Below are 17,559 nucleotides of genomic sequence, written 5' to 3'. Positions count from 1 at the left end.
CAGAGTTTTTAGATTGGGGTTCCAATACATCTGCACGTTAATTTTTTCTTTTCTTTTTTAAAAATCTTTCTCGTGCAAAACAATTTTATGTCTTGTAAATCTCTTTTGATTGCCTTTCATCCCTTGCTTTTCCTTATAATTTATCTGCTTAAGAACCTGGACTGTTTACTTGGTAGAGTTCCCCACTGTCTGCACGCTGCTAACTGCAGAACTCACACGGCAGTTTGACACGTGCTTCTGTCCTGCTTTTCCTGCAAGTTGGCACTTGGACCCAAAGGCTTGATGACTCATGTTTGACTTTTTTGGCCTCGGTTTCTTAATCTGAAAAATGGAAACCCACCCATGAAAGTATCCCAGCTCACTAGGATGTCTGTACCTATCACTGCAGAGGGAGTTGAAGGCTGAGAAACAACCGTGGAGAAAACGTGGTCAGAGAACTCAGACCCTGCAAATTGCACGGCTTCTGTCTGGGATCGTATGAGATGAGTGATCCCAGGCAGATGTCAAGCTCATCTTCCTCACTTCTCAGACAAGGAGACCACTCACCTCACAAGGCTGCTATGGGGGTTAAATGGGATGATGCGTACAAACAAGGTTTTTAAACTGTAAAGTGCTATGAAAGTGTACAAATTAGTGATAGCATTACTCATTAGCAGGGGCTTAAACACTTTGTAGTGAAGAAATATTTTAATGTCTTGGGGAAATAATTTCTTGAGAAAGCTTAGATAAGGCCCTAATTCACAACAAGGAGATGATCTATATGACTGACTTAATGAATAGTTGTGAAGGAATAAGTGACAGCCTCCCAACCCCGCCCCAGAAATGTGCAGCCCTATGACTCGGGAGCTCTGCGGGATGAGAGCCTTGTAAGCTTCTACCATGCACAAACATCACAGTACCATTTAAACAACTCACTCCAAAGCCACTCATCAAAATGTCGAGTAATGATTTACAGCGGGAGAAGACTGAAAAAAAAATGCTGATTTTTATTTACCTTTCAATCTGTGCAAATCCATTAACTATGGATTCTAATGCTCTTCTTCAAAGCTCTTTGCCAGGTCACTTCCCTTCTTCCACTCCACATCCTGTTTTCTCTGTGTCTCTCACATAAATTCACTTGAGGGCCCTTCTGCCTATTCACCTACCTCACACCTCTGACCTCCTCCTCAGCCACAGCCTAGGCCGGAGCCTTCCTTTCTTCTCTCTCTTGCCCACCCAACTTCTATCCTATCCATCTTCCAAGAAGTTTCTGAAATACTATTTCCAAGTTGTCTTGACTATCTAGTTAAGTAGCCATCTTTCTAGAGCTGTGCTCTACAATATGACAGCCACTCCTACATGTGGCTATTTAAATTAACTAAAATTTTTTAAGTTTAAAAAACTTGTTTCTCAGTCTTACTAGCCACAGTGCTCAGCAGCTACAAATGGTGGTGGCTATTCTACTGGACAGTGTAAGTCTTATAGAACATTTCCATCATTGCAGAAAGTTCTACTGGACAGCACTGTGCCAGAACCCCTTCCGTCTCCCTCTTCTCTACAAGCTTGGAAGACAATGTGGTGTAGTTGAAGAGATATGAGCTTTGAGATTAGACACCCTTTAGCTTTTGAGTATTGGACTTAAAAGGCAACTTTATGAAATTGTGTAAGTGCCTAGCACAACGCCTACCAGAAGATAGGTGCTCAATTAATGACAGCCATTATTAATACACTACTCCTTCCCCAAGTAACTCCAGAGTCTCTGATTTTTCCTTTTAGCAGCATACAGAAGTATCTGGTGGGGTAACAATAAATGTTGCTTCCTTTTCTGTGAGGCACTGTGGCATACTGGACAGATTATGGGCTGTGGACGTATGCAGACTTGTTCAAATCCTGCCTCTGACGTTTTATTAGCTGAAGACCTTGGGCAAATTGATTTCTCTGATGCTCAGTTTCTTCACCTGTAATATGGGAATAATAAGATCTACGCTGCAAAGTAGTAACGGTGATTAGAGATAACGTATTTAAAACACTATGTCTGGCATATGGTAGGCATTCAACAAATTTATTACAGAAAGCAGGTACTGTTAATTCACCTTAGAGAGTGGCATGTATTCAGCATAGTTAGATGCTAAGTGACTCTTGCTGTTGGTAATGAAGGTCAGGCTAGTAAATCTTTTGCAGCATGGTGTTATGCATTGTTTAAACACTTCTCTTTAAATAGGGCTTTCTCTGGTATTCCTAGGATGCAGCTAAACTAAAGTTTTTCTCTATGGTATTATCAATTCTACTCATAATAGTTCTCTTAAATTTATATGATTTAGAGAAAAAAACTGAGCATTCACAATTCATCAGACAGGCTTTAATTTACCATTACTCAGTAATTTTTACTACTATAAAGGCATTTATGGAGTTGCATGCTGGATTGGAACTGCCAAGATTGGCATAAAGAACTGTCACCATCAATGATACCAACAAAGATTGCAGTGTAATCCAAAACCACAACTTTTTTTTTTTTTCCTTAATAGAGATTAAACTCATGCCTGAGAAACTGGAGGGCTGGGGAAAGGAGCAGGGAAGTTTTTGTACCCTCAGACCCTCATAGACACGCGTGTTGTCAGGAGAAGGACAAACAAGAACTGAGTCTCTCTGGCTTCCAACTGTTGGTAGACCCTAAGTGGGAGCACATTTCAAGGAGTTGTTCTATTTGCTGGAGTTGTCTTGTTCCTTCATCTGCTAGAATGCTTGTGAGTCTTTCTAAAATATCCTTGGGGGAGGAGATGGAGAGTAGTGAATCATCAATTTAGTACCCAGTCATTGCCCAGGGGGAAAAAAAAAGAGAGAGAGAGGGGAAAAAAAGAGAGATCAAGTAACCAAATAAAGAGAGCTACGAGTTCAATAATCAGGATCATCTCATGGCGAGGATTCTGTTATCGTTGAGCACGATTCCTTTATCTCTCAGAGACAATCAACCTTCAGCCAGAGGAGTGTAACCTTAAAACCTCATAACTCAATTTAACATAGTGTTAAAGTTTGGGGGGATATTTGTCAGTGCTGGAGCTGATATAATCGGTCTGAGGGACCCTAGAACAAAGAGCAGTGGGTGCAGAGCTGTCACCTCCGTGCACATTCGTTTCCTTGATGAACAAGGACCTATTAGCTGCAGAGAAAGCATTATCTGGGTGAAGAACGATGCCGACTGTTTTAGCTGCCTCTCCTGAAGTTGTGCAATAGAACGTAGGGTCCCAGCGAGTTAAGGAGCAGTTTCTGTTACTGTGGTGTTGGGGATTTTTTTAAAAAATCAAGTTTAACTTGGGAGAGTATATAGACACATACCTCCTTTTCAAGAGCAACCAGAAATCAATTTGAGACACAGATCTCTTTTTTAACCTCTGCTCTTACCTCATTAAATCAAAAAGTTTCGAAATATTCCATTATATAAGACTTTTAAAAAGTCTAGTTGGGTTAAACACTAGCTTTTATGCAAAATTCAAGAAGGACTAGTTAATATAACAGCTAAGGAAGGAGATGATATATTCAATGAGTGTGTGGCTTTTTGAAGGTGCAGGCACCATCTTCAAAATTTAATTCTCAATAAATTATAAACTTTAATTGCAAACTTCCATATAAAGTATTATTTCTAAATTAATCTTCCCAATAGAATTGTTTACCACTTAACAGTCTCTTCACACTATGTTTTTAAATTAATCATTTCTCTTACTGACTCTAAGTAGAAATGTAACCTGTAATGCATTTTTAAAAGCCAACTCATAATTTTAGTTTTTTAAAAACTACATGTATTTTTTAAAATTACATTTGTTACTTAAAATATTTTTTCTTTAATTTTATCATTCAGCAAAGTTTATTATATTATTACAGCTTTAAATCACTGATAATATTTATAAAAGAATAACAATATTAACTCTTCTCAGAATGCAGGTTTTCTGGCTTAGGTATAAAATTTTATTCTTTTTTTTGCTGAATTGGCTTATTTTTATCAATTCTTTTTACATGTTCTCTTGATACGCTGGATTATGGACTGATAATTTAAGTTAGCAGCTTAGAAATCCAGGAACTTTCATATAAAAAACACATTAAAATATATTTCAGAATCTGACAGACAACGACATAAAATATCTGCTTTTCTCATTTAAAAAATGACTAGCATATTTCATTTTAAAAGGATAGTGAAAGTTTCTTAATCAAAAACTTCTCAGGGATTTTTTACCACATGGATTTACTGCGAACCTGCTGTATCTGCCAGGCCAGTAAACCTGCCAGCCCACCTCAGTCAATATCTCACATTGAGATGCTGTGTTTTAAAAATCTTCCTGATCGAGTAAATATCATAGGATATATTCTTTTCTAACCCTGCAGATATAGCTTTCGTGGAGACATTTATGAGAGCTGAAAGGATTGAGGGGAAAAATAAAGCCCACACTGCTTTTTAGGTTTTTAAAAAAATTCTTTATTGGAATTTCAATAATTCATTTAGCAGAGTGTGCAAAAAACTTCACAGAAATCTTTTCTTAATTTTACACCTTTGCCATATATTGAAAATCACACCCAGCATGATCTTATATCACTTGGACTGAAAAACAGAATACGTTAGAATTATTGTGAGTGATAACTTGGGTAAGAGTTTAAAGAACATTATAACTAAACCAGACAGAACTCAATTTTTGCCTATTCTATATAAGAAAAGTAAACTTAAAGTTGCGAAACTTTTTACCTAGGTCTGGCTTCCGCAGTGCTAGAACAGGACCTCTATGACATTCTGTACGGTGATTCATACTATATTCGTCATAACTGTGACCCACAGTAAACCACACTGTAACAATCCTAAGTGAACTGTAAAAAGTGCCATAATCACTAATTCAACTGTTAGAATTTACCAAATCACCACTGTGCAATTCCAGCAATTTCCCCTTAACGAACTTCTTAAAACAAATAAACAAAAAGAATAAAAAACAATAAAAATGCTGAAGGAAGGCCACCATCAGATATAAAACGTAAACATCTTAAAAGTTTATAAATTTTTGTGGCTTCACAAGTTAATCCCAATTTATTTTTGCAAGATCTATTTAGTGCAATAATCTAGCCTTCCGAACTGAACTGGAATTAATATCAATTTTTCCAACATTTGTTCTAAACTTCTTTGCACCCGATATGCAAAGTCATTATTCACGCATGTACCTTTCTCTCTCGATTAGATAAAGCTGGGACTTCGTATATAGTTGAAAAATGTTTTTCCACTGGGAAGACAAGCTTTAGGTGTTGTCTCTTAACACTAAATAAAAAACATATCTTTTAAAAAAGTTAGAGTTAAATTATATTACAATTTGATAATTTATCCATGGAACAAATACAAAAGCAGTAAGAAACTGCTTTTTTGAAAAGCAGGATTTGAACAAGTCAAAAAAGCAGCAATACATTTTCCCTGTTTTGCTCCTTTTTAATGCATCTCATGCTGAATGAAAAGGGAATTTTAATGAATTCCGAATTAAGGGGGAAATAGTTAAAAAGCAACACTATCAAATTTAAATAAATTGGTTAGTTTTGAAGAACTAAACATGCAAAAGATTCCACATGAAGAGCTCCTTGAATTGCCCTGGTGTTCCTCAGGAAAATTCAGAAAGATATTTGCCTTATAGCTGAAGGCATTTACACATACAGAGCAAAAGAGCAAGGAAGAAAGAAGTAATTTGCTTTACTTTCAGCTTCAATGATATGATGAATAAAATAATAATTATTTATAATAAGACACTTAAGGAGAACTTAGATGTAGCTTCCTAGGAAAATCTCTTCTATCTTTGACAACAACCATGACACTCCAACAGACCCTCTGACATCTCCTTATAGCTACGAAAGTCAAACTTTTACAAACAATTTCTATATCATACAGTTATTGACTATAATCATCCAAGAAATAGGTCATTATAATTTCCCTCATTTTAATGCTAAAAGAAAGAATACAAACTCTTAAACTGATTAATAAACTTGGGTTAGTAAATAATTATTCTAAAATGAATATTTTTCTAATAGCCAAGTAAAGACACATCTCTAAGTAAGAAAGCTACATTTCAGAGAGCACTGTGACAATACATATCTATAATTTAAAATCAATAGTCAAAGAAGGTGCTTCCAGGAGAAGTCAAAATTTTTTGGTGACCAAACCAACTGCAACACACATGGTAATAAACAGCACAGGTATAACTAAGGGCCATTTTCTGCTTCTCTACTCTATAAGAATGTTCCAAAGTTTTCAGGAAAATCCACAATTTAGTGTGTCTCATGAAAAGTGCAGCCTTTACATGAAAAAAATAAGATCTAGCAATTGCCTAAGAAACCTGACACAGCTCAGGAAATTGGGGTGTATAAGATCACCTAACCCGTTTACAGATAGATCTCAAAAATATCATGTCAAATTATTGCTTTTTAAAAAGTGTAAAAATTAGACTATTCCTATGAGGATTGTAAACGCTTTGTTATTAAGAGATTTCATCTTTAGGTTTGTTAAATTGTGTCTGCAGATGCTCAGAGGAATGTCAATACTAAAAATTAATAAATAGCTGAGATTAACATTTTATTCACACATCTTAAGGGAGAAGCCCATAACGTGAATTAATTTCTCTATTTTTTAAAAAAATTATCATCTTTTCAAGCGAGGGAGAAAAAAGGGAATCAGCCAAAACTACCAGTTTTCTATTTAGTATTTAAATCATTCCAATAGTCTCACTCATTTCACCTGCGATCAACCCCTTTTCATTCTGTTCTATGTCTATGCCATTCTTCTCTTGGAATTCCTCAATTAGTGTAATATTCACATTCCGTTTTGGAAAAAAAAAATTAATATTAAAAAGTATGGTCTCAAATTTATTTATAGAGTTCTCAGGATTCCTAAATAGAAGCCCATATTTTCATTGGAATGTGACTTAAGCATAAAAGCATTCTACCTTAACCATTACTCAAGTTTCCTGAGTAGCTTTAAAAAAAACTACTTAGGGATAGTGTCTAATTTTAATCTCTTCACTTCCTGGATTGCTAAGGCATATTAATAGCAACTCCTCAGTCGTTCTTATCTATAAACCAACTATTCAAAGACAGAAGTATTATTTTTAGTGGTCTCCTAGAAAAACAAACAATTTTGTACTACCTGCAGAAAGTTTTCCAGAGGCAATACCCACGAACCCATTTGCATGCCAGTTCAGTCTTCCTTCAGCTTTTTGCTACTTAGTGGACCTTTACGAATATATGAAATGTGTCTACCATAGAAGGATGCCACAATAATAAATTATAAAACTGGTAAAATTAATGTGCTATTGATGATATAGGATATCTGTTTAAATCTGTTAGAAATGCTAACCACATCCATTTGTAACAGCAAAGAAAAAAGTACCTGTAAATTTGGTTTAAAATTCATATCCAGGCCTCCCTTATTTATCTATTTAGGAATATAAAACTCTCAAGATTATGGTTTTATTTTATTTGTCCTCCTCCTGATTTGTGTAATAAAAATATGCTGAAATTAGTTATAAGAAAGTAATATCTTTTAGCTTTTAGGGCATCAATAAAAGAACAGGAACTTCCCAGATCTGAGTGTGTGTGTGTGTGTGTGTGTACTTGGGTAAATATATATATATGTAATTTTTAAATTCTTAGAATCATTCCTTATGCTCACATGTTGACAACTTAGATATCTTAGCCTTCCTCTTCAACGAAAACAAAACCACCCAGAAAAGCCCAAAAGTAGTATTTTATTTTACCACAAGAGGGAGCTAGAGAATTCCGATCTCTTCTAAGGTCTATAAAACCCCCTTAACTGCTACTTTATAGACGTTCAATTACAACAGGCCATAATACATTAAGGCATTAAAACACACATATATCCCAACATATGCCAAAGCAAGTACTACACTGGCGTGCCCACCAGATGATCACCAACACCAACATCAAATAAACACTTAGGCGTCTTCTAGTGGTTTCTATGAGATTTTACGCTTTAGCACTTCCCTCCCCAAAAGGCAGCTCTCCTGGTTAGGTGATCCCCTTGGAACAGAAAATATCGAGGAGTGTGATAGAATACCTAAGGACTGGAGAGTATGACAGGGGCAGGGTGAGGTAAGGATTAAGAGAACTGAAATTTATGTAGTTTGCAAAAGTAAAGACTCTGGGGATAAATGCTCACAGTCTTTAAATACCTTCTAAAGGTAACAATATAAATGAATTAGGGGAATGATTCAGTCTTGGAAGACGGTATAGAAAAGAGCAATGGCCTGAAACTAAGGAAGGGAAAGTTTAGGTTAGACATGAAGAATAAATTAGTAATAATAGTTGGGCGGGAAAGACGTCCTGCAAAGCATAATCGCTATATTTGATAATTAATTAAATGAGATATTAGTGAGAATGATGTGAATTCATTAGAAGGGCTAGATTAGATAACTGAAGTGATTTTTTTCCCTAAGCTGTGACAATCTCTAGACCCAGCTATGTACTTGGGCATTCATAAATGTCTTGCAATGATGATAATGATCACTCGTAGAGAGGAGAGCTCATGATCCCAGTTAACCCTATGTTTTGTTGATTAAAACAAAATCTGGAGTATTATTATGAAAAAATATAATTGTAAAATTAACCACGACAACAATGATGTTTATCTTTCGGAGAGATCCATTAAAATATACTATCATAAATTATATCCTAACAGTTTATAGAAATGGGTCTACAAATTGGGTAAAGGTTTCTGTAAGTGAAAACTTTGCATGAAGGACTAACTCCTCTATAAATCTCAATTTTACAAGCCAGAGGAACTACTCTGTATAATCTTTCTTTCCCATTAGACCAGTGTATCCGGGCTTAAGTTACTTAGGGTCCAACATAAAAAAGGCTGTCACTCAAAGTCAGAAGGGCAGTCTAGAGCATAGTGTGACACAGTTTATGAATTCAACAATCTTTCCGTAGCAGACAGTAATATTCTGGATTAACAAGTGCTTCAGCATCGTTTTAAACAGCATTATTAACATTTACTTTTTACTTGAAAAGTCTGAGTTCTATGATAGGCCAAAACAATTTATGGCTAGTAGAAAAACAAAGACCACCAAAGCGTGAAGAGTTGAATATATATATATATATATATATGTACACACACATACATATATAAGTTGTAACTTTATATTTATATAAATTAAGTATATGTATCTATATACTTGACACAAAAGTTTTATGCTGAAATGAAATTCTTTCACATTTCAGTGAATATTAAACTTTGAAGTAGAAATGGTCAATGGCTTTGGAGCTTGAGGAAGGACAGTCTGGTGGTTAAAATTAAACCTGAGAATCCAGAACTCTAGAACTTGAGACACGATTGCCCTAAGTAAGGTGGCTACGCCCCGGGTGACTCAGTGTTCATCTGTAAGGCAGATCCTCCATTTAATTCTAATGCATTTATAGATTCTAAGAACAAGGTAATTAAGGGTGGTATAGAAGATTTTCTAATAAATAGCATGCAAAGATATACAACCCCTCTCTACCTCTGATTGACTAATATATCAATCCGATAAATATATTACACTAGCAACCAAAACACTGCATATCATTTTATCACCACCATAATGACCACACGAACACCCTCAATACGCAGATACTAGAACTTTCGCATTACCATTAAAATTGTTGGCTAGTATAGAATTTAGAGAGAAACAAAGAATTACTTGAGGCAGTATGAAAAAACTTAATCTCATCTGCCAAGTCACTCACTTAAAAATCAACTATTTGCACTTAAAAATGGCCACGATTATTTCACTACTAATTATAGTGGAAGCTCAATAAATGTTTGACCTTTCAAAGAATGGGCTCTTGGTCACATTCCCAGTCTGGGAAAGACTTCTAAAAACACTTTGGCCACAGTGCAGCCCAAATATTATCTTGACTTTCTTCCAAAGTACTGCAAGTGCAACCACTTGTTTTCTTCTGCAAACTCTGTCCCCGATAACCAACACCTGATTATGTATCATGTACTTTGTTGTGGGGATGTCTAATCTTCTCTTTTCAACTAGATTATTTACTCACTAAGCAAAGGAGCCACATCTTATTCCTCTTTGTATCCTCCACGCAGCCTCTAAACTCGTGATTGAATAAGGGCACTCAGTATAGGTATTCAATAACTAACTCTTCATGGGCAGTATATTAAAATCTATAACATGGACAAAAAGGCCAAAAACAGATAACTAATTAGTTCTATGTTAAATCAATTCAGGGATTTATTATATGTTATTCATAATTATAATTGTTAGCATTTAGGGAGCCCTTCGAAATTTTTTATATAAAGGGTACTGCTCCCAAATCATTCTGGGAAGAAGATAAGAACACACATAGGCCAGAGAGACACACGTGTCTGAAGAACTTAACTGAAACTTGCAAGAAATAGCTTAAGAACCACGATCAGGCCTCCTGCAAAGCTGTTTGGGTCTGCACTGAAAAGCATGCTGAGATCATGCAGGTGAGGGGAGGTATGCAGTGTGGGCCAAAGCAGGCCACCCCAGGGAGGCAGTCTTGGCTTCTGCACTGACTCTGTCTTGCTAGCAATAGGACCTAGGCACTTAGCCTCTTTAAAATTTAGTTTCCTCTTCAGTAAAACCGAGATAAGATTAGGTAATTATCAAGTCTCTTCCAGCTCTAAAATGCCATGATTTTATGTAAACACTTGGGTTAATTGGCAAGGAGTTTGTCCTAGTGAAAGAAGCATTATGGAAGACATCCAGCCATCAACACACGGGACAGTGCTCCACCGGGCACTGGACGGAAGGTTTGAGTTTAAACACGCGCCAACAGCCCAACATGCGGGGCTGAAGGATGAAAAATGGGTAGTTCATAGACAGATAATTGTTATTGTTTTTTTATTCTTCACAAAACATGTATAATCCTTGGTAATCATTTGTTTAAGTTATATAAATTACTGTCAACTTTGAAACCCAGTTTGTCATCTTCATCTGTGATTTATACCAGACTACATAAACGACATGATGTCTTAGATCTAATAAGACATTTATCTTCATGAAAGAGGCCACTGCGATCCTGAGTGACAGCTTACTTACCCTTATCACAGTTAACTCAACATCGAGGCCTTAATTTCTCCCAATGATCTGAAATCTGATGGATTCACCCGAAGCCAACAGAAACTTGTTCAGAAATCTGACATGCTCGTGAAAGCATGTGTTTTACAGTAGAATTCGTTCTTTGGTCCCCAAAACACAGACACAGAAACAAGTTTTGTGGTCTTCCATAGTGTGCAGTCTAAACACACAAACACAACTTCCATTAAGGTTGACAGGAGTCATGTGCCTTTATTAAAGAAAAACATACCTGTGCAAAACAACGATGAAAGTGACTGAAGAATAGAAGGAAAATGAGATAAATGCTTGTTTGTAGGCATGTTTATAGATTTATATAGAGAGAGACTATGTTGAGTCACTTTCATTATCATAATATCATAGAATAAAAAGGAACTCAAAACTCTAAATATGTTCACATAGTTGATATAATTTTAAAAAATGCACATGGAGAGAGTAACGGGCTTGACCTCATCAGCTGTTTTTAGGCCGTTTCCTCTTTCTACCTATGAGGGCACCACTGGCTGTGGCTGCATTAGGTTTCTAACATTCCAAGAGAAGCAGCCCTACAATATACGCATTTCACTCCAAAGTCTTCAGCAGGATTCACCTAAGACTCCCCTGATCAGTAAATGTTTACTAAATACAATGTTTACCGCGAATCCCTGCATCGTTAATTCACATTCACCTCAGTCAACATCGTAAGAAGTGCAGGTTCTTGATTCTGTGGGACAATATAAGTATACGCTAAAATCAGGACTTATACATTACACGCGGCAATGCTGGTCTCAAATTGGCTTGTGAACATTTTTTATTCTCCTTGAGAACAAAGTCTATGAGGGGGTGCCATGAGTAGACTTAGACGGCAAAACCAGCTTAATAAGTGGAAGTTCTAGGAATAGGATTTCAGCTCAATAAGAGGAAATCTTTTTAAACAATGAGAGCTCTTTATAAGTGTCTAATAATATGACCTTGAAAGTGTAAAACAAAACATGGAGAAATGGGTAAATCTACAACGGTAATTGGAGATTTTAATACAATCCTTTCAGCAGATAAAAGAAAAGCTAGGATATAAAACATTCGAAGAATACTATTTACAAGTATAAAAATAGAGTGTATTCAATAAGTACTTCGAGAGCGCACATAGGCATAAACTGATCATTATTAGGCCACAAAAGAAGTCTCAATAAAGTGTAAAGAATCTAAATAATATGGCCTATGTTCTTTGACTATAATGTAATAAAATTAGAAGTTTACTAAAAGATTTAAAAATCCCTAGAAATGAAAACAAAACCAAAACAAAAATCGGGGAAAAAAACACACAAAAATGCTTCTAAATGACATGTAGGTTAAAAAGGATGTCATAAAAGAAATTAGAAAGTACTTGGAACGGAAGTATAAACTATTATGAAAGTACATATCAAATTTTGCAGAATACAGTTCAAATAGCATTTAGAGGATAATTTTTAGCTTTGAATACATTTATTTTTTAGATGAACATTGTCTTCAGTGGAATAAAAGCAGTAAGGAGAATGAGAGGTTAAGCCCCTAAGAGTGGGTGTTTCAGAGGACAAGCATCCAGCCATTCAGAGCTCTTCAAAACGCAGCAGCTTTGGAATCTATTGGAATCCTACCCCACTCCCATGGATTGGATATGTCATCCTTGGCCAAGTCAATTAGTTTCTCTAAGCATCAATTTCTTTACCTGTAAAATGGGGATAACAGCATCTTCCTCTCTGAGCTGGTTTGAAAGTTAAATGAGATAATCCACAAAAAGCACTCAGCACAGAATAGTAAGTACCCAATAAATGGTTCCTGTTACTAGATGACTATCATTCCTTCCAAATTCCAGATTCCATGATTCCAACATTGGCATAATGAAATTTAAGACAAACATGAATTTCAGCCACAAAAATCGAATCAGTAAATTAAACTTTCATTTTTATTTTGCAATACTAAAATAGTTTTGTTTAAAATATATTCTTCCTCCCATTAGGAAAGATATTAAAGTAATATCTTCTATCATTATTATAGAAATAAAATACACAATGATCAACAAAAGCTAGTCTATTGCTATTCATAATATTAAACCAAAACTGACTTTTATTTCAGAACGAAAATGAAAGCAGAGAAATATTTTTTAAAAGTGCTAAAAATAAAGCCATAAAAAACTGATTCTCTTTATTTTCAAAATATTCTATATGTTTTTCAATGTACCTTTTAGAAAAGGCATGGAGTTGAAAATGGCCACTACTGGTATTTTAACAGGTCTGCAATTTCTTTTTTTGTGTGAGGAAGATAGGCCCTGAGCTAACGTCTACTGCCAATCTTCCTCTTTTTGCTTGAGGAGGATTGTCACGGAGCTAACATCTGTGCCCATCTTCCTCTACTGCAGTTTCTCTTAAATCAAGCAGCATATAATAAATTGATCAATAACAGGTTCTTCACTTATTCATTATTGTTCTTCTCCAAAGATGGTTACAGGTCTTTACTTTTCTAATTCTATTTTTCATTTTGCTGAAGAATAAGAACCTTCTCTAACCTTCAACATCCTGATGTAAAAAAAAAACCTCTAAAAACATTCTTTCTCATGTCTTCCCAGATATATCTGTCCAATATCCATTCATTCCCTTTTCTTTAATTAGAATGGAATAATACATAATAAATAATACATTATTACAGATTTTAGGTTTTGTCTCTTATAAAATACATTGTATTTTTCTTTTTCTTCCAGAAGGAGTCACTATACCCTGTTTACAGAACAATCACTTTCCCCAACTCAGCTTTCAAAAATGTATGTACACAGGGTTTCTCCCCTATACTAACGATCCACCAATCCGCTGTATATTTTGGACAATGAAAACAATCAGATCTTGAGCTTCCCAGTTGGCTGATTTTTGTGTAATTTTTGTATTTTGTGTTTCATACTCAATTTTTTTCTTCAATAAGGTAGAAACTATGCCTCCCTAGGTTTAGAAATCTAAATGTTACCACTTGTTAGCAAGCTTTCATTCCCAGTGGTGGGGCTATGCTCCTGTTTGCAGGTGTCTCTCCATAGAGTACAGCCTGCCGTTATCAGATTGAAGGCATTTACAAAGGAAAAGGAAAAGGAGCTGTGATTAGGTAGCAACACGCTCCCCCTTTTATGCATGGTTTAGCCTGTAACCTTGGTTTTCATTTTTTGCTGTGCACCTGGCTATGTTTCTATATTCTCCTGGATCTCTTTGTAGTTTTCACAAAAGCATGACCCAAACACGCCACGCACCATGGTTATTGCTTCTCATCACTGCAGTTATAGGTGGGTGGGTCAGACTACATGTCCTTTTATAATTGTACATTTAGGACACTGCTCTGGCTTGAGGTGAAAGGCAACAAAACTGAAATATTTTAACAGTGACCTTTCATTTTCTAACAAAGATAAAATTCCAAAAGTCTAAAATAATGTCACTACAAAGAAAATTAAACGATACCTTTTCTTCCTAAAGGACTGCCTCAGCTATCCCACCAGCAAACGAAGACAACGCCTTTCTATTTATTCGATTGTCTACTTATTAATAGTGTTTTCCCAGTGAGATGGTAAGCTCCATGAGGGCAGGTACATGTCTGACTTTTTACTGCGTATTTATGTACAGCTTAGCCGCATGCCTTCCTATTACCTTGTAATCTCTAAATAAGTATTTATTAAAATAATGAAGTAAGGCATCAAGTGTTACTGTTCTCTATAATGGTAAAATCTAGTTAAACAGGATACAAAGTTTACTTAGGATTTTAACATCTTTATAACCTTCTCTTTAATTTCACAGAAAAGGTACATATCTTTATTTTTCAGGGGAAGGGAACAAATATTTATTGCGCCCAGTATGCATCGGGCACTCAAGCACTGTGCTAGATTCGATGCTTTGCAGAAACTCATATTTAAACATTAACTCATCATCCTACAATCAAGATTTTAACACATAAACAAGTCTATTCCTACTTCTAACCATTGACTGTGCCACTTTGAGGATTCTTTTAACTTTTAGGGACAGAACTAAAAATAAAAATCTATTAAGTAAGAATTTAATACCACTAACATAGTTAACTCCTCTTTTACGGGGAACCACTATGGAACAAAGTTTCCACTTTGGAATTTTCCAGATAATAAGTTTACCTCTTTCGACGCTAATATTTTTTTAATTTCAACTATTTCTAATGAAAGTATTTTTTAACATACTATGTTTATCCAAATGCCTAGAATTCCAATCCATCTATTTTGGATAACTCAGATAAGGATAGTGGTAAGGATAGCAGAGTGGTTAAGAGCAGAGGTTCTAGAACCAGACTACGTAGTGGACATCTGGCACTACTACTTGGACTCTCTGCGTGATCTTAGGGTAACTTCCCTGGGTCTTGGTTTCCTTATCTAAAAATTGACGCTAATCCTATAGCTATCTCTTAGGGCTGTTCTGAGGATTAAATGACAATATATGCAAAGTGCATAGAACACAGATGCAAGGCACAATCGTAGGTGCTCAATAAACACTAGCTAAAAAGTTTTACTTTATATTAACGTACTTAGCTCTCAGGGGAGAGTTCGGGCCATTTCTCTCTACAATACAATATAGCCACAGGATGCTATGCTTTTGGAGTTCCTATATACATTTTGTTTTATTTATATATTTTTTTCTATATAGATTTTTTATTGTTTCCCTGTTTCTTCCTTCAATGTTATTTGTCAACTGATGCCCTTACAGTGCCCCTTCTTCTAGTCTGATGCTTCACTCTAACGTAATGAATAGAAATTTGTAAGAGGAGGAATTCCTGGTGAAGGCCTCCGGGGCTTTCCCAAGAAGAAGATACATGAGCGTTAACTCGGGACTCAGGAACATCTATTTCTACTCACAGGTCTTTCTGGCTTACCTATTGTGTTCTCAGCTGTGTTTGGGAAAATTGGAAATACCAAATAAGTGACCTATGGATTAATGAAGTACTATTGTTCCAATTCTGTCAAGCATTAGATTAATCAAAAACAAACAAAAGGTTGGTTTTTTAATGTTTTGCACTGTTAATTTTCTATAATTATTAATCAGCTACCAATGTAATTCTTAACTTTCAATCCAAACAATGTTTTTAGTGTAATACCTGAACAGGTAACATTATGGGTGTTACTAATTGGGCTAGTATACAAAGCTCAAGAGACATAAAATGTTTCTGTGTGACTGAATCCATAGTTCTGATGTGGAGGTTACCAATTTAATGAAAGGGAGAAAATATGAATCACCAAAAGGGCTAAGTGGTAAGAATTATGGATCAATTAAAAAGAGAAGGGAATATAGGGATTATAAACTCTTGGAAAATGCCAAAGTTGTAGGGAAATTTGGAAGAAAAATAAGTTAAAAGATTACAGACTAATACAGAGAAATAAGGAATAATTTACCAACTTTACTCCCAAACCCTAAGTGAATAATACTCTTCCCATTTAATATTAAGTTTAGTAGCATCTCTACCTTTTCCCCCTCATTGGAAGGGGGCAAGAGAGACTTTGATAAGATAACCGAGTGCATCAGTGATGATCAAATCTTCTGTTCAAGTGGCCAGATGCGGGAAGAGGCACAATGAACCCCCACCCTTGGGATATCCGAGCCAAAAACTGGCAGCTACCAGGCCAAAATTTTTATATTCATGTATCTCAAAAATTCAATTCAAAATTTTTATATTCATCTATCTCAAAAATGTATATTTTGCATTCCATTCTATTATATACCAATGGTTTTTAATATAAAAATGTTTATAACAATTGAGTTATTTAACTCCCCCCAATCCCAAATCTTCAAGTAAAATTGATGCTCCAGGAAGATTTCCATTGTGGTTCGTGTGCTTTTCCCTTGAACAACACCAATATGGTCAGAGGTATGTGAGAAGTAAAAATGATATCTTATTATAATATGACAGGCTCAAAGGTTTCAACTAATCCACAATAAATCAATAATCCAATGATCACTAAATGAAAGTTGTAATTCTCATGCAACTCAGTGAAGCTAAAAAATCCAAAAGAATGGGGAAACCGGGCCCTGCATTCTTACAATGCCCTCTTAGCTTTTGAGCTACAGTTCTCATACAAAGATCAATAATGATGTCTTCCTGCTCCAGCACGGAATTAGTGTTTCCTTAAATACATTAACTTCAGAAGTATTGAATTATCCAGGGAGATCAGCACCACAATGAAACAAATATTTCTTTTTTGCAAACTAGTGATTACCAATACAGAGAGCCCTCTGAAGGATGCCTGATTCAAAATGACAAAGGCAAAGACACCAGGACAAAAAGTAACAAAGTATGGTGACCCAAAATCCAGAAAGAAGGTACTCACCCTCATCCTGATAATCTGACAAGAAAGGTGCATCCGATGTGAGAAAAGAACCATGAGTTCCACTGTGATTATCATCAGAGCTGTCCTGTCCAAGGTAATTTTCAGCTTGGTCTCCCCCTGAGGGAC

At 35.6% G+C, this 17,559-nt stretch overlaps 1 protein-coding gene across 1 annotated transcript in view; it reads right to left on the bottom strand.

Moving 5' to 3' along the window:
* SKAP1 (src kinase associated phosphoprotein 1) overlaps positions 1 to 17,559 on the bottom strand; it is a 255,664-nt gene that overhangs the window by 168,293 nt on the left and 69,812 nt on the right. The window contains exon 4 of the mRNA XM_046677751.1: positions 17,434 to 17,550. Within this exon, the coding sequence (XP_046533707.1) occupies positions 17,434 to 17,550 (117 nt within the window). The remainder of the gene's footprint in view (positions 1 to 17,433; positions 17,551 to 17,559) is intronic.

The sequence above is a fragment of the Equus quagga genome, chromosome 11 (genome assembly GCF_021613505.1).
Source record: "Equus quagga isolate Etosha38 chromosome 11, UCLA_HA_Equagga_1.0, whole genome shotgun sequence".
Taxonomy (NCBI): Eukaryota; Metazoa; Chordata; class Mammalia; order Perissodactyla; family Equidae; genus Equus; species Equus quagga.
Note: the sequence above shows the minus strand (reverse complement) of the source record. Positions and strands in the feature narration are given on the sequence as shown.